Raw genomic sequence first — 18344 nt, 5'->3', positions numbered from 1 at the left:
CTCTGTGTTGGTACTGTTGTTAGGGTCAGGGCCTCGCTGTGGCAGGGACAGGCAGGGCCAGGTGAGCCTGCCCTTTCCACACCTGCCTTTCCCCGTCCCGTTGCTGTAGGACACGACGAGGCGGCGGTTCTCCTCGGGATGCGCGGAGGCAACACAGCCCGGGTTTGCCTCGGCACCAAGTGCCCCGTGGGAGTCACCGACGCTGGGGTCACTGTCATCCTGGAAGTCGGGCAGGTTGGCGGAGACGATGCTGCCCGTTTTGGCGTGTGGCGTGTGACTATGGGTGTGACTGTGGGTGTGGCGGTATTCCTCGTCTATGTCCTTGCCCAGCTTCCACCTCCTCCACTTTTTGAGCATCTCTGACTGCACCTGGGGTTGACGAGGATAGGAGCCAGAGGATTGAGAGGGGGGGTGGGGAAAGACTTATGCGGAATGGTTATTAAATATACCAGTGAAAGATTATACCAATATAACCTTTGTTTAATTGAATAAGTTACACAGTATGACTTTAAGCATAGAGAGTTGGTAGCAGTTATTATGACCTTAACAGTATTCTCTAAACAAGAAGGGGAGGAACTGTCCATGCAGAATGCTGCGTATTTCAGATTTTTCTTCTTTTTTTTTCCCAAAACGGCAGCAGTCTGCAAGGACCTTGTGCCAGCTGCACTACATTTCACAGCATAAATTGCTTGAGAATATTTGCTCTGCTACAATTGTTACCAGTATGGGTGAATGCTCACTGTGACGCACCTCTTTGTTGACAAAGCAATACAAGATAGCCACCAGCAGGCCCTGAAGAGAGAGCAATTATTGTCATGCATTAGTTTCATTTATATACAGGGATGTTTACATTTGCTCTGTCTGCCACACAGCACTTGGCCTTGGCACTCTAATAATGGTACACCCGATCTGCACAGCAGCCACATGTATACATTTATAAATGAAAACCTCTGCTTATATATTGAGCCAACACAATATGGTTGTAATGGTCAACATTTCAAAGGTGCACTGTCAAATCCACAGTGTTAATTTATCCATTTGTAACTCTGACACAAGTGTAACCAAATGGACATAGTCTATTTGGTTACATTTGTGCACTCTCAGAGTTCAATTACAGCAAGACTGATGAGGAGTTAAATGCATTTGGAACCTAAAGAAATTAAGAGTGTGGTTGGTGGAGAAGTGTTGACCCCTGACCTGGAAGGAGTTGAAGAGCAGGTCACAGAAGAGGCGGATGAGACGCAGCATGGAACCTTTGGGGACAGACTCGTCAATGACGAAGCTGAACAGAACGGCATGGATCCCCAGCAGGGGGATGAGGGTGAGAGTGGACTTTGCTAATCTGGACAGAGACACACAGGGAATGAGGGGAATATTCATAATTGCATTGTTGGTTTTTGTATTAGCGTAACATAATGTGACAAAAGGAGTGGGTCTGTACTTTTGCAATATAAGTGTTGAACTAAGCGAAACATATATAAAATCAAATCAAATCAAACGTTATTTCTAGAGCACATTTACAAAGACCAGAAGGTCAACCAAAGTGCTGTACACGATCATGAGGCAAACATAAAATCAACACAAGTAGCATAGTAAAACAAAATCAAAGCAACACAAATAGTACACAGGTGAATTAGGTCAAACATTGAAAGCCAGGGAGAAGAGATGGGTTTTAAGTAAAGACTTTTCACACTGAAGGTTGTTTAGTCTGCAGCCTTTGTCAGAGTGGTGGGGAGGACAAGGACCTCAGCAACCATGAGTGTCAGAGTGGTGGGGAGGACAAGGACTGGAGGTGGAACAAATGTGTACTGTCCCTTTCTTCTAATAAACTGTCCCTTTCTTCTACTAAACTGTCCCTTTCTTCTACTAAACTGTCCCTTTCTTCTACTAAACTGCAAAGCTCTCATCTTTTTCCTCACCTGAACTTGTAGTCTGTGTATCTCATTTGATGAGCTTTGAGTTTAGACATTAGTATCTTGATAATTCGGACGAAGATGATGAAGTTAATCTATAGGGGGATAAAATGGATATGAAACATCATTTGACAGTGCGAGATTAAAGGTCAGAGAGAGAAAAAAGTTAACTGTAGTGTAGATACATCGTATGAAATTTAAGATTTTGATGAAGAAAGTGTGTGTGTGTGTGCACGCACGCACGCAAACAAACACACAAACACACAAACACACAAACACACACACACACACACACACACACACACACACACACACACACACACACACACACCTTACACAGCTAGTGATCCAGTACAGAAACGGTTCAGAGATGACAGAACATCAGTCATCTGAGCAGAGAAAGAATTTGCTGCTTAAATTTGGCACCAATTGTAGGCTATCTTACTGAACGTGGGGGTGTAATACAGATGCTTATTTGGGGGTGAAGACGTGACTGAGTGTTGTTGAGTCTACACAACGTAAGCTAAGGGATTATGTACCTTTGATATATAGAGATGGTAAATCCATGCATGATTTACAATAAACAGAATTCTGGAGTCTGGATAACAGCCTCACGATCCACTGCACATGGCTGAGTGTGTGTGTGTGTGTGTGTGTGTGTGTGTGTGTGTGTGTGTGCGAGAGCATGAGACTGCATAAATGTCTAGTTTCTAATGGTGTAACAGGACGCACGGACAGACAGACGGACGGACGGACGGACGGACAGACAGACAGACAGAGATATAGCAGAAAGAGAGAGACATAAGGTAGAGACACTTACCAGATAAGCAAACAGTATGGGAGAGCGGATGATCCACCAGTATCCCATGTTAATATTCCTCTCCCAGCATCTATACACACACACACACACACACACACACACACACACACACACACACACACACACACCATGTCATACAACATGGTCCCTTATGCTCATTATGTGAATATGATAAGGAAATGAGAATCACTTACTCTACGTTCTCATACAGATATTTCACTGTAACCCAAGGCAAGACGAATATGAGGGGCGCTCCTAGGAAAGACAAACACACGTCTGTATGGGCCAAATCATCATTACATCACCTCAACCAAAAGTGTATTTCCAGGTAGATACACTATTTCTACCATTACTAAGATATGTGTGTACTATATGGTGTGTGTGTGTGTGTGTGTGTGTGTGTGTGTGTGTGTGTGTGTGTGTGTGTGTGTGTGTGTGTGTGCGTGCGTGGGCATGTGTGCGTGGGCGTGTGCATGCATTTTGCATGAGTGTGTATGCGTTCATGTGTATGTTTGTAAAAGCATACTCACCCCAGCCAATGGCCAGATAGATGTAGAAGTAGTTCCTCTCCGTGAAGACGGTGATGACCAGCAGACTATGGAGATAGATGCCCTCCACCAGCAGCCAATAGTTGTTGGCCATGACACTGTACTGCATCAACACCAAGGCCGCACGGCACCAAGCCACAGCCTGACACATCACACACAACAACAACCACATATAAAACTGTTTATCATCAGCAGAAGAAGGCACTTGTGTCTTTGGTATGATGTTAACAAGTGGGTGCATAGATTAAAATCGAGAAAGCATTTGTGTCATTTTAGATTTTGGCGTTGGCTATACAAAAATAGTAGATGCAAGCTCACTGCGAGCATGTACATCTGCTCTATTTGCTCTATTTATTTATTTTATCTTGAAAGTGTGAGAACTACTAGGCATTTGTAGAATCGGTCTCAGGTCTTAATGGGTTAAAAAGCAATGGAGCAGCAATTGCCCTTTGTGGGATCCCACAGAGAAGAACATGGCCACAGATAGGCCAGCAAACATTTGAATTCTATCATTTAATACATCATGAACAAAACTAAAATGCAGGCCTGGAATTAGGGGGTTAATAAGGGGCGTGTTGCCCCTCTGCCTCCTTGCTCCCCCATACTTTTGTTTTTACGATATCATATTTTTGACAGTCTGAGTGAGTGGGAGTGTGGGTGTGTGGGTGTGTCTGAACCAACTGCAGTCTATCCCCTGCAATCATGCCCACAGTATTTAAGTCCCAGTCTCTCTGCAATCCTTGCCAGCTTGTCTTGTGACCTTCCAAGCCCTATTCAAGCCTTGCCTTGCCTACTACTTGCCATACTGATCTGATCTGTTTTTTCTAGACCATGATTTTGCCAAGCCCTTGCCGGTACTTCTGTCCTCGCTGACTGCCCTTGGATTCTATTGGGGTTTTTTTGCCTGCCCCTTGCCTGTTTTTGAAGTTTGTGAATTAAAACCAGTTTTCAGTGACTTTTTGTGTCTGCACCCTGAGTCCTTTCCACGTGTGCCTGACACTTTTGGATAGTTATACATTGTATGTCAAATTAAATTAAAGATGGAGTGCCGTGACTTTTGTATTTTTTTCCAGTTTTTCATGTGTTTATGAGGTGACAGTACTTTATTAGACACGTGTGGTTGTTATGTGCAATGATGTCTTCCCTTTGTATTTAGGGTTTCTTCCTGGATGCTGAAACATTGACAGTTAAACGTGCCAGTGATATAGTGACATCACATTATCATCCCCTCCCCTAACCCCTCTCCCTTTATCATACAACAACAGCTGTGGGTGTGGCTTCAGTTCAGGTGGATCACCACCCATCACCCCCCACCAGGAAAACCAAACATACTTAATGAACTGGTGGGGGTGTCGACATTTTAACAAATACTGTAGCCTATACAGTATTTAATAATAATAATAATTATTATTATTATTATTATTATTATAGGTATATAATAATACCTGATGATCATGATTTAGGGTAAAAAATCATGGCACTCCAGCTTCATTCAGCCAATTATATTAAATGTTCATAAATTGTATTTTATTCAATTCAATATGGCATCCTGTGGACACACCTGACAGTGCTGCTGTATACTTGGTTTGATATGACTTAATTTCCTTTCCTCTAACACAGGGGTGCCCAAAAGGTAGATTGTGATCTACCAGTAGATCACAAAGGCTGTGCAGGTAGACCACATGACATGCCCCAATATATTTAAATATATAAAAAACTATTTTTGGGCATCTGCCACTTGAATTAAGGTGACTTGATTCATTGACATCAAAAAGGGCCTGTCAGCTCAAACAAACAATGCAATTTTTTTTTCTTGTATATTAACACCTAATAAAAGGCTTAAATGTCTGCAATGCCTCTGTGGAGACTGAGGCAGTCAGGGGTCTGTTTAGATGCTGCATTGGTGGCTGCTCTTGTGGGTGTTTTATATACTGTGAGCCTCCAGCACCAATAATCACACCCGTGTGAACTGAGCAGTGCAGGCTGCTCAGTGCTCAACAACACTGCTGGCTGGCTGCAGTTATAGTTATAGTGCTCAGTGTGAATGGCCCTTTATGCTGCTCAACCGTGCCCCTTACGTCACCCAGCAGACTTGCAGCTGTTTGTACTCCAGACAGACAGACAGACAGACAGACGGACAGACAGACGGACAGACGGACGGACAGACGGACGGACAGACAGACAGACGGACGGACGGACGGACGGACGGACGGACGGACGGACGGCAGACAGACAGACGGACGGACGGACGGACGGACGGACAGACGCGGCCAGTCATTGGAGCAGTTAAGCACTGCTCAAAAAGCATGGTGCTGGAAAGTTCACAGTGCACATGAATGTTTGCTGTCCATCAGTGGTGGTGCTGAACCATTCACCAGTAGATGCATGTAACGATGTGTGTTGTCCTTGGTTTGTCCATTTAAATTAATCCAGTTTGAGCAACTACTGGGGGGGGGGGGGGGGGGTAATATTAACATGAGAGAGTAAGATATACTGTATTCTGATAAACATTTCCTTGGAAGAATAAAACTCATTATGTTTGTTTGAAGACAGGGGTCTGATAGGATTTAACAATTTGTATAGTGTAGCCATATTAGTTCTATGACTCAATTACTGTGGTGGGGAGGAATATATCTCTTCTGCCGGGCAGAATGCACCTAACTCCAAAATGTTAATTTTTCAGGAAATTATAAATGGAAAACCTTATAGTTCTAAAACAAAGCAATACTGCCTCATCAAAGTTGGTATTGTGACTTTTGTCAGATATTTGCATGTGTCATTATATTATCACCACTTTACGCAAATCCAGCTCAAGTGGAGTTACGAGGTCCGTCATTGATGAACATCTGACACTGGTTCTCTAAGCTCACATGAAGTAATGGCCTGATGCTTCATGACACTGCTTATATGCCTACATAATAAGCATTAAACAGGACTTTAAATATTAACTTCTGCACAGAGACATAGTTGCAGTTTCAGTAGAACGAGCGAGTGAAATTCTATATGAATTAATTTCTTGTCGCATTGCTCTCCTCGGAAAGTAATACATAGATTTTAGAAATAGATTGTTTTCATGTTTTCAGAACATTAGCGTCAGTGCTAAGCTTAATAAACAGGTGCATATACTTTTAACAGAATACAGGGGAAAACCCTGCCTTGCTTACTGCAGCAGCTCTGTTGTACGCAGGGGAGAGGGTGGAGTTAAGCACTGTTACTTTTCATTGGTTCAATATTTTCTTAACCAACGCACAGAATAAAGGGAATTAAATAGAGTTAAATAAAAAGGAAAGAAACTCAAAAATGGATTTAGGGGGTTTCTGCCTGACAGTGACGATATGCAATATTTATAAAATCAGAGTGTAGCTACTGTACATTTCAGTTGTTGGACATAAAGCACAGTAAGAATAGAAAAATGTCTTACAACAGGATCTGTGCATAACTCTATAGTCCTGGCTTTCGAGAATGTGGCTCACATGTTTCTTGTTCCGGCTCATTTTCCCATAGCTTTGTTTGGTTGGCTCAGCAGCAGATACAGTATGAACTAGAATTACATGAAAGTGTCATGTGTTTTTTTTATTGGCCGAAACGAAGCTATGGGGAAAATCAACCGGAATAGGAAATTGGTAGTCCAGCTTCTGGGAACCTGGGACCAAAGTTATGCACGAACAATCAGGAGTAGGAAACGTAGTTGTAAAATGGGATTTAATGAACGTCAAATAAAGACCTTGGAGCCTTTATGTATGTGTACATACTGGATGCTCTGGGTACTCACTCGTATGTTGGCCCATTTCTCTTGGTGGTGGTCTGCATTGTTCCTGGGGTCCATTGTGAAGGCCAATGTGTCAAGCAGAGCGTCCTTGACCAAGATGGACACAGCTCTCAGAATGAAGGAGGCAAAAAGGTTCATGTGGATGTTGTTCCTCATACAGTGGAGCTTTCTGCGCAAGGAATGATTGGAGAAGACAGGAGAGTATGTTTCCATGAATTTGTTACCATGTGATGCATCTATGGAATGCTATTTGATGTGTACAAACAACACACCTCATTGTGACCCATGCTGCCTGTAAGCGGTGAGAATTATATTTGTTATTCTTTTACTGTTTTCTTTCTTTTTTTCTTTCTTTCTTCCCATGTTACCTGAATTTGATAAGGATCCCCAGGGCTAATATGAGTGCTCCCAGGGAGAGTGAGTATCCCACTGTGTACATGGCCCGTAACTGGCTGAGGATGCGACCATACTGCAGCTATGGAGGCAGAGACACACAATACATTTAGTCATGTGAAGAATACTAATGTATGTTTCAGTCATTTCACAACAGAAACGTATGGGAAGCCAAATGGGAAATGAAATGAGCCAATGCAAGTCAATACACCAATGCAATCCTACTGATATGATAGAAAAACAATGTAATACAAACCAACAAATATTTCAGCGAACCAACATTCATAATATCAAACCATTATGCGTAAAAGTTGGCTTACATGTAAACCATGATTGTTTATATATAAATATAACCAATGTAATTCACTCACAAAACAATGTGTACATTATTAAATCAACGTGTATAAGTTAATAGTTTACAATAGAAATGCATATTTAATTGAGTCTTCAATACTATACTATAATATACAGAGAACTTATGCTGGATGTAGTAAACTTAAACTGTACACACGCGCCTCACCTGGCCAGGGTCATCGTCACATTCACTGGTGTTCTTCTGTGTCCAGTGGCCATCCATACCACATACTCTGTACACAAGACCCTGCTGGACTGGAACACACACACACACACACACACACACACACACACACACACACACCTTGTAAATACAGTGAGGAATCAGGGTATAACTTTTTGTTGGAACATACTTGAGAAAAGTTAACTATCTGTGGCCTTCACACAACAACAATATGCTATTCTGCGGTGCATTCAATATGCTATTCTGCGGTGCATTCAATATGCTATTCTGCGGTGCATTCAATATACTACTACTCTGCGGTGCATTCAATATGCTACTCTGCGGTGCATTCAATATGCTATTCTGCGGTGCATTCAATATGCTACTCTGCGGTGCATTCAATATGCTATTCTGCGGTGCATTCAATATGCTACTCTGCGGTGCATTCAATATGCTACTCTGCGGTGCATTCAATATGCTATTCTGCAGTGCATTCAATATGCTATTCTGCGGTGCATTCAATATGCTACTCTGCGGTGCATTCAATATGCTACTCTGCGGTGCATTCAATATGCTATTCTGCAGTGCATTCAATATGCTACTCTGCGGTGCATTCAATATGCTACTCTGCGGTGCATTCAATATGCTACTCTGCGGTGCATTCAATATGCTACTCTGCGGTGCATTCAATTATGCTATTCTGCGGTGCATTCAATATGCTACTCTGCGGTGCATTCAATATGCTATTCTGCAGTGCATTCAATATGCTATTCTGCAGTGCATTCAATATGCTATTCTGCAGTGCATTCAATATGCTACTCTGCGGTGCATTCAATATGCTACTCTGCGGTGCATTCAATATGCTATTCTGCAGTGCATTCAATATGCTACTCTGCGGTGCATTCAATATGCTATTCTGCAGTGCATTCACCAAGCACATTCTTCCAAATGTAATAAAACACTTTTTTCCTTACCTCCTGAAGTCAACTCATTCTATGCCAAGAATATTAATCAAATAGCCCCCAACGCCACAATTTGAAGGATATTTTTTATTTTGAAGGAGACAAAATCCACAACCCCGGAAGTAAAATCGTCTAGACTATTTTAGCAGCAATCTTTTTCACCCAACAGTGACCCGAGGCATGCATTTTGTGGCCGCGACCACCGTTGCTTTAGTTGTGAGTGGCCAGTGAACGGAGGGGAACTTGTATACTGACGGACCACAGCGAAGAGCTGTCCACACAGTGGTGAAGAGCAATCTCAAAACCCCAAAAGACATTAAAATACTGTTTAGGGCGCTCTGGGTGTTCAAGAAAAATATGTTAAAGACGTCTTTAGCAGTGAATCATGTTGCAGTATCAATCTTGTAGATCATGTTTCTGTTCTTTTTGTATTTGTATCTGTCAGTGTTTGTTCTGTTGGTTTACATACGTATTTTTGCATGGGTCAATGTATCTGTTGATGTTGTACTGTATAAATAAGTATGATTTCTTGTCTTTGGTGTAATTTATGTAAGACATGGCCTTTCCCTTTAATACTGCTTGGACTATTGGGTATTTGTTCATATACCAGAACATTTTAATAAAAGTATGGACCAAAAATAATCGAACCCTGCCCTAAGGCAAGCATGGAGAAAACGCAGAGCTGTCTGACGTATGCACTGGATGAGATAACCACCATCCAGGAACATATATACGGGAAGCATTATGTTTGCATTTCTCTTCGCATGCGGGATGTGTCTGGGGGAATTAACACTCGCTCACACACAGACATCACGCACAGACCTTTGTGGTACCAGGGCAGGAACCATGGGCAGGAGACATTGACGGTGGTTCCTGGGAGTCCATCAGGCCAGCAGACATACTGGTCAAAGGTTCGGTTACACACCAACCCTGCAGGAAAAGAATGAAGGCCAGTACACTCTGTGATCCAGACTTATAGGCCAGGCTTAGGACTCATGGCACTGCATGTACACAGTATACATTTAATGTAGACATAGGCTCCAACAATTACAATCCAACAATCTTATTCAGCGACTAGAAGTCTGAAATCAGAGCAACCAGAGTATGCATGAACCCAGCAACAAACAGGGTAAATAATCACCTACCTGTAAATAAAACCTCTGCCGCTATATGTGAGTCACTTCTTTTCCACATGTGTAATATGTTTGAGTGGTGCTAGCGACTAGTCCTATAGACAGCTATGTGTGTCCCTGCCTGCCTGTGTCTGTCCGTCCGAGCACGGAAATAGCGTTTGTTGACCACCAAGAGTCACTATTGTGCAGCACACACACACACACACACACACACACACACACACACACACACACACACACACACACACACACACACACACCAGGGGGGAGGCTTGTACAGTACAGTACAGTACAGTACAGTACAGTACAGTACAGTACAGTACAGTACAGTACAGTACAGTACAGTACAGTACAGTACAGTACAGTACAGTACTCATTTTCACTAATCTAAATCAAACTTACCTGATAGTAACCAAAGTGGGCTGAAATAAACGGAACCCTAAGCTGGACTGTCACATGCTGATGAGCTCACAGTGGCACAGAGGGCGGGGGGGGTCTCACCAGTGGCGGGGGCTGTGGTGTTGATGTGGTCCATGCACTGGTTCTTGTAGCTGCCCCATCTTTCCTTCACAAGCTCCAGGGTATTAGGGGGGTATGCCTGGAGGGAGATTATACTGACTTCAGTGTGATGATCACTAACTAAAACGCCTTTTGATATGTGAGTGATTGATAGCAACATGCCCGATCCAATGAACATCATCATGAATATTCTCTTTATCGCCAGAGGTTATTTTCTTTATCGTATCTCCTTCACCACCATCTTCATCAGCAGCTCTGTAATCACTTTCATCTTAACTGCCATTAGCATCACCATCAGCATTACATCTTATCATTGTAACATGGCCATGATCAGTACAATGAAGTAGAACAGAACAGAACAGAACAGAACAGAACAGAAAAGAACAGAACAGAACAGAACAGAACAGGCTATTTTCTAAAATAATATAGAACACGTGGCAAAGGGGTTAGGCGGTTTAAAGTTGGATCAAATCAAATCAAACTTTATTTGTATAGCACATTTACAACGACCGAGGTCGAACCAAAGTACTTCACATGACGGAGCATAATAACATACACCGAGGCAAACAGAAAAAAGGAAGGAAAAGCATTATTTAAAGGTGTCAGCGAGCAAAATGTCAAATTCAATAAGCAGTACATGGGAACATCGTATTGTACATGGGTAGACTTAAATTAAATTGAATTAAAAGCAATGAGTCTTTAAACTCAATGTCTGCCAAGGACTTAATTAACTGCTTTTTTATCAACTCCCACAGCGCCAACAACGTCTTTAACGCCTTTTTAACACGTGTATAACGTTGGGCAAAAAGAAGGAAAAAATATTAATTATTAAAAAAGAACAGATATTAGCACTGAGGGGACCGAGTGGGGTGATGGGAGAGCTAGGGTCATGGTTAATGATCAAAAGACACATGGATAGGATTGTGTCATTGGGTGATCTTCCCTTGAACCAAGAGAGGTGTTCTGAGAGATATGGCCATTAGTATGCATGTACTGTAGGGAAGTTAATGACAACCATAAGCATGAACATAGACAGACACCATTCATTGCCCTTATGAGGCAGTGAGTGTGAGAGACAGAGAAAACAAATGAATGAATGACATACGTTAAAAATAATTACCTGTGTGTAGCTGCAGGTGGTGAGCAGAGACAAGAGGACACACACCTGGGACATCCCACTGCTTCTGGGAGGATGGGGGTGGGGCGGGTAGGGGGGAGGGGCACAGTCAGATGATGACTCAACTCATGCGGGGGTGTGGGCCCTGGGTGGGCGTGAGGCCTACAAGATCCACAAGGAAACACACATCAGTGGACAGAGAGAGAGAGAGAGAGAGAGAGAGAGAGAGAGAGAGTGAGTGGTGATCTGTGGTGTATGTAGTGGTCTGTCTGTCTGTCTGTCTGTCTGTTAGCAATGTAGCTGCCAGTATCTAGTACTGACACAAAGTATGTACAGTGAGAGGGTGTAATAATGTATGTGCTCTGGTATAAGACCATCCAGGTGAATGAAGGGATTGGATGGTGGTGGGTGATGGGGGGGGACAACGCGACAGTGAGAGAAGAGAGGTGATTTCCCATAGTGACACACACAGATTATATTCCAAAACACCGACCTGAAAGCTGCTGGAAAGTCTGAACAGACACTGTGTGTGTGTGTGTGTGTGTGTGTGTGTGTGTGTGTGTGTGTGTGTGTGTGTGTGTGTGCGTGCGTTCAAGGCTAGTTGCATTTCCTGAGGCTCCGGTGTATCGATCGTCTCCAGCTGTGAAGTCGGAGAACGGAACGAAATCTGAAACGTTTCTGCAAAAAAACACCTTGACCATGGAAACATTTTTGGCTAAAACGTTTCAAATTCCATTCTGTTCCAATCTCTGCTTCTGCTGAGGGGCAGCTGTGTGAGTGAGTGTGAGTGTGAGTGTGCGCGAGCGGCTGAGCGCATCTTAATACTGTATGTGCCAGAGATAAGAGCCAGAAAGCAGCAGACCACATTATCACCTCCATTACAAGCCTCTTCATTGCAAAGTGCAAACATCTAATCTACTGCTGTTACAATGATTGTTTTCAAGTTCCCGTACAGAGCTAAGCAAAACTAATCTCTTATTATGAACACATCCTTATCCACAGAGCAACAGGCCAAGACAGAGCATTTTAGATTCTAGCTATACATAATAGTACACTGCTTGGCTATTCAAGAATAGCAGATATACAAGCTCACACACTATGAGCTTGTAGATCTGCAATTCTTTTTTGTCCAAATCTTTGAATATATACATTTTAAATCAAACATATTTTAAATCGAATCTTTGCTTCTGGGGGTCCCTGGAACTAAATATTTTGAGATTGGCGTTGATGGCCAAATGCAGGGCCTTGACATGAACATGTTTGAGAACCAGAATAGTTTTTTTCTTCATAAAACAGAAGGCATGTGTAGAATCGGCCTCAAGTCTTAATGGGTTATAAGATTTAGTTAAACCTTGTAGAGTTGCTATTTTCGGCATGACATAAATTGTGCTGCTGCATAAGAGAGATACATAAAGAGATAAAGAGGAGGGTAAAACTAAATGATCATATTACACAGTAAGAGTCAGAGTCAGATAGAGACACAGAGGGAGAGCACTGTATGTTTACTACTTAAACACGTCTAAAAGGTTGAAGTGAACTATACTGTTGAGACGATAAACACAGTCTGTAGACTAAAACGTTACACACAACAATGCCATCATTCACATCCCTAAAAGTCAGATATCCCTAATGCTCATCTCTGTACTGTAGTACATTATAAACTGTACTCATATTGTCTTTTATTACAGAAGACCGTTCACATTAACCCTGCTTGGTGTTGATGGTATGTAGGACATCACCACAATACTAATTGTCAGTTACATAATTGCGTGTGTGTGTGTGTGTGTGTGTGTGTGTGTGTGTGTGTGTGTGTGTGTGTGTGTGTGTGTGTGTGTGTGTGTGTGTGTGTGCGTGCGTGCGTGTGTGTGCGTGCGTGCGTGCGTGTTTGTGAGTACATGTGTGTGCACTCTGTGTGGGACTGGTGAGAGGTGCAGGTGAGAGGTGTGGGAGTGGAAAACCAGGCTATAGCGTCCATTAGTCTGGTGTTATTTAACCACTGTATTGACCAGAGGACCAGGACATAATAACTGTGTCTCACACTGATAGCCTTATTGATTTAACAGACGAGACGAGACTCAACACACACACGCACGCACACACGCACGCGCACACAAGTGTATTTAATGGTTGGCGAGCAGGATTGATGACGGTTGGAGACCTCCGTGAAGCTACAGTATCACCCCATGTGATCATTTGTGCTTATCTATGCCAATATGTCTTTTTTGACATATTCCATGTTATATGAGATGTGATATCACTTTCCACCACACGTAACATAGTTATATATGGCCATGTGCATATATGAGACCCACAACGGATTTTGTGTGCTTTGAGCACTTGGAAAAGCGCTATAAAAATGCAATTAATTTCATTATTATATGGACATTCCAATATATGGGCATAAACCTCGCACACACACACACGCACACACACACACACACACACACACACACGCACTTCATTTATCCCAGTGTCGAGTTTTATTATTTTGTTCATGAAAAATGTACAGTAGCCTACAGCATAAAGAAAATTGGATGTTTGTGTTTTGCCACATTGTTGCCGTAAATGATGCAAACAGAGGCAGGCTACTCTCCTCCAACAATAATTAATCTCCAAGCCTGTGATCTAGCTTAGTCCTGAAAAGAATATCCGATGGATTGATATGTTTTACAATTCTTCATTGTACAGTATAAACACGTTTGTCAGTTAGACTAATGCATCAGTCAGGGCAGGCAATTGGTCGGGGGGGTAGGACCAAGGGATTTGGGATTTGTTTATAAACATTTTGGTATTTGTTTATAAACATTTGTGATTTGTTTATAAACATTTGTGATTTATTTATAAACATTTTGGGATTTGTTTATAAACATTTGGGATTTGTTTACAAACATTTGGGATTTGTTTATAAACATTTGGGATTTGTAAGTCTCATGGGGGGGGTAGGACCACTACCAGTTGACCTGTAGTAAGTCTCATGGTCGGGGGGGTAGGACCAAGGGATTTGGGATTTGTTTATAAACATTTTGGTATTTGTTTATAAACATTTGTGATTTGTTTATAAACATTTGTGATTTGTTTATAAACATTTTGGGATTTTTTTATAAACATTTGGGATTTGTTTATAAACATTTGGGATTTGTTTACAAACATTTGGGATTTGTTTATAAACATTTGGGATTTGTAAGTCTCATGGGGGGGGTAGGACCACTACCAGTTTACCTGTAGTAAGTCTCATGGTCGGGGGGGTAGGACCAAGGGATTTGGGATTTGTTTATAAACATTTTGGTATTTGTTTATAAACATTTGTGATTTGTTTATAAACATTTGTGATTTGTTTATAAACATTTGTGATTTGTTTATAAACATTTTGGGCTCTGTATAATATGTTGCCTAGGGCCTCAAAAGGCCTAGAACCGGCACTGGCAGGCACGCATACTTCATCGTAGGACGGGACCTTGCGTCGTGCGCCGAAAGATACGTAGCAGATCTACAAGCTTACAATGCATCGAGCCGACGTGGCGCCCACATTGTAAGCTTGGAGATCTGCTATTTTTGACATGTAGACGCTGTTTGACTGTAGCTCCGTTTGGAACCTCAATATCGCTACGCTTTAGCTCGAGATGACGTTCCGTCCCGTGATACAGGTTGAAATGGGGTTGAGCTGTCCACAAACAGTGGATTAAACCCTTTTTGCAGTATCGTTTCCAAAAAGTAACGGTATTGGAGACAGGCTCGACCCCAAATGGAGCTAGTATGACTGCAGCTTGGGAGCTGAAGAATTTTCTAGCGTGATCGCACATTCTTGGGCTGACAGTGGTTGATAGAAAGATTTTGGCATATCATCCAACCTTAGCAGATGTAAATGTTCCCATATTACTCACTTTGAGACCATGCCTGCAGCTGTTATTTGGCCGCGCTGTAATTCTCGCTACTGCTTCCATAAACAATAATCAAGTGATGCCATTGCACCAAACAGACATGTCGTTTTGGCTAACGAAACGTTAAGATTTCATAAAACCTTATTAAACCGTAAAACCGCACAACCTTACATACAGTATATAGCATCATTGAGGAGGAATTTAAGAAAGGTTGAAAATAGGTGAAGCAGTACTTAGTTTAGACGTATACTTGGGTTAGACTAGTCATTGGTTAGACCAGTCATTAGTCCTACAACTCTACGGTACAACCTATCTCAAACCCTCATGCTAACCTCCCACGGGGCAACACACCTAAACCTAACCTTAACCCATGTCTAACCAATGACAAACACAAAAACATGTTTATATTACTCCTAAACATTTTGCCAAACGTCACACACTGACACACTCCTATCCTCCTGGTGGAGACCTGTGCCCAGAGGGCACTTTTTCTAGTTTCCTATCTTTTCTACCAAAACAAAAGCAATACATCAACTAGGCCTATAACTTATACAGACTGCTCTGCCATGTGTTGACCAGGAACAGAAGGAGTTTGTTTTATTACTCTATAAATCACTAATGGCTTCAACCCCAACTATATATCAGCTATGGTATTAAGAACAAGTCTGAACCCACTGCCTCATGTGAAACGGCTTTGAGGACTTGAGGGTTGCTGAGAGTGTAAATATTTTAAGAAATCTTAAAACACCTTTTTAGCCTATTATTTACCTGTGTATTATACTCTAATTCCATTACTTATTTTGTTGTACTGCTACTCTGCCTATATAAGGCTTATTAAAATAAGGTTGTGTTCCTTAGAATACATCACATGACATATCTAAAGAAGACAAAACATAGAACCTATATTTCTTTCAACAGCACAAATGAGCAGACGACAGAAACTACTTTGGAGTGATTTGGAATAACTTTGGGTGGAAAGTGATATCACAGCTCATAAAACATCTCTCTATAAATTCCAGGAATGTCTGTCTGTTTTTGAGTGGTGCAACCACTCCTACAACCAGCAATGTCCGTGTACCTGTGTACCTGTGTAAATGAGCACGAGTATGTGACTTAATACCAGTAGGGGGCGCCAGAAACAGAGGGGTAGTGCTGTGTCTCTAATGAGAGGGGGGGGGTGGGGAATTTTATGGTACAAATTTGAAAATTGAGCACAAACAAACGGGTGCAGTACTTGGTTTAGACAGTTTTTGGTTTAGACTAGTCATTGGTTAGACCAGTCATTAGTCCTACAACTACAACCTATCTCAAACCCTCACCCTAAACCTAACCTCCCACGGGGCAGCACACCTAAACCTAACCTTAACCCATGTCTAACCAATGACTAGTCTAAACTAAGTATGCACCCCCAAACAAAAAGCTTTTTTCATGTTCTGATCAACATTGCAACTTCATGGAGGTAACCCATGCTACAGATCAAACCCATGCCCACTACTGTCATAACAATAGTGGGGTCAACATGCCGTTGTCATGTGAAACCATTGTAACGCCACTTGTGGGGAGTTTCATGTGTTACTCATGATGGTTCATGATGTCTTCCATGGCAGCGGTTCTCAAACTACAGTCCCACAGCTAATAATAATACACTTAGGGCTCCATTTTCATCCATGCTAAACCCCTTATCCCTAAACGACTTTTGATTACTATTTTGAAAAAATAATTGTAATAGTTCAACCAGCCGATATACTTCGACACGTAGATTGGCTATTTTATTAACTATTCAAAAATGTTTTTCAAAATAGTAAAAAAAAAAAAAAAATCTTACTCGGAAACATACTAAAAATCAATAAAAATACTGTAAATGCTATTTGCAATACTGTAGCTGTGGCAGATATCTGGTGTCACAATCAGCAGGAATTGCAATCAAATATCAGGTGTCATTGAATGACAACCATGGTCAATGAGCTGTGAACATTCTGCCATAATGTGTGGCAAAAGATTCAGACCTCTAAAACAGTGTTTCGCAACCTTTTTTGTCCCAGGGAACACTTTTCATAAAATCTTTATCTTCTGCAATGCTGGGCTTATGTTACAGAACATAACAATGGGGATGCATGGCGCCAAAACTCCCTACGGATAATCATATAATGGATGCGGAGCTATCTCAATTCCTGGTGTGTGTGTGTGTGTGTGTGTGTGTGTGTGTGTGTGTGTGTGTGTGTGATTTTGATCTGCTTGACTATTGCTGATGATGTATGTGCGCAAGCAGCCATAATCTGCATGTTTTTGCTTTTGGAACAAAGATGCATAGCCTACGTGCATGGGAAATATACAGTATAAACTATATAAAGAATATCAGTTAACACACAGAATCAAACAGGCCATACTGCTCTGTTCTGTTGTGTGTGCTTTTGACATGTTCCAGAATCAGAGGCGTGACGTGTGTGGAAATTTGAGGAGAGTATAATATATAGTATGTGTGAGAGAGAGAGAGTGAAATGACATTATGAAATGAGTTTAGTAAATTAGTAAATTAGCTAAAATGCTGAAGTTAAAAAACCCATTCAGTCTATTAGCTAATTTACTAAACTCATTTCATAATGTCATTTCACTCTCTCCCTCTCTCTCTCACACATGACAACTTGAGATGACATTGGTAGATTTGATACATATTGTATAGCATGCCTGCATTTATTTAACAAAATTCGGACCTGTGCACCACTAGACCGTAGGAGAGATGCCACAGGCTTCATTTTCTTATTTCAATGTATTTCT

The 18344-nt window shown here is 41.8% G+C and overlaps 1 protein-coding gene across 1 annotated transcript in view; it reads right to left on the bottom strand.

Annotated features, from left to right (window-relative positions):
- The window catches only part of gcgrb (glucagon receptor b), a gene marked incomplete at its 3' end in the record, with an annotated part of 43965 nt that overhangs the window by 69 nt on the left and 25552 nt on the right, over positions 1-18344 (bottom strand). Inside the window, exons 2-14 of the mRNA XM_080758978.1 lie at positions 11695-11853; positions 10557-10653; positions 9745-9852; positions 7964-8052; positions 7419-7525; positions 7054-7219; positions 3264-3423; positions 2928-2988; positions 2734-2803; positions 1920-2008; positions 1198-1342; positions 751-792; positions 1-369 (exon numbers count right to left, since the gene is read on the bottom strand). The exon at positions 1-369 is cut by the window's left edge and continues 69 nt beyond it. Of these exons, the coding sequence (XP_080615104.1) occupies positions 1-369; positions 751-792; positions 1198-1342; positions 1920-2008; positions 2734-2803; positions 2928-2988; positions 3264-3423; positions 7054-7219; positions 7419-7525; positions 7964-8052; positions 9745-9852; positions 10557-10653; positions 11695-11748 (1557 nt within the window). The 5' untranslated portion in view covers positions 11749-11853. The remainder of the gene's footprint in view (positions 370-750; positions 793-1197; positions 1343-1919; positions 2009-2733; positions 2804-2927; positions 2989-3263; positions 3424-7053; positions 7220-7418; positions 7526-7963; positions 8053-9744; positions 9853-10556; positions 10654-11694; positions 11854-18344) is intronic.

Source organism: Protomyctophum bolini (genome assembly GCF_963924005.1).
Source record: "Protomyctophum bolini genome assembly, chromosome: 3".
NCBI lineage: Eukaryota > Metazoa > Chordata > Actinopteri > Myctophiformes > Myctophidae > Protomyctophum > Protomyctophum bolini.
This window is presented reverse-complemented; position numbering and strand designations above follow the sequence as displayed.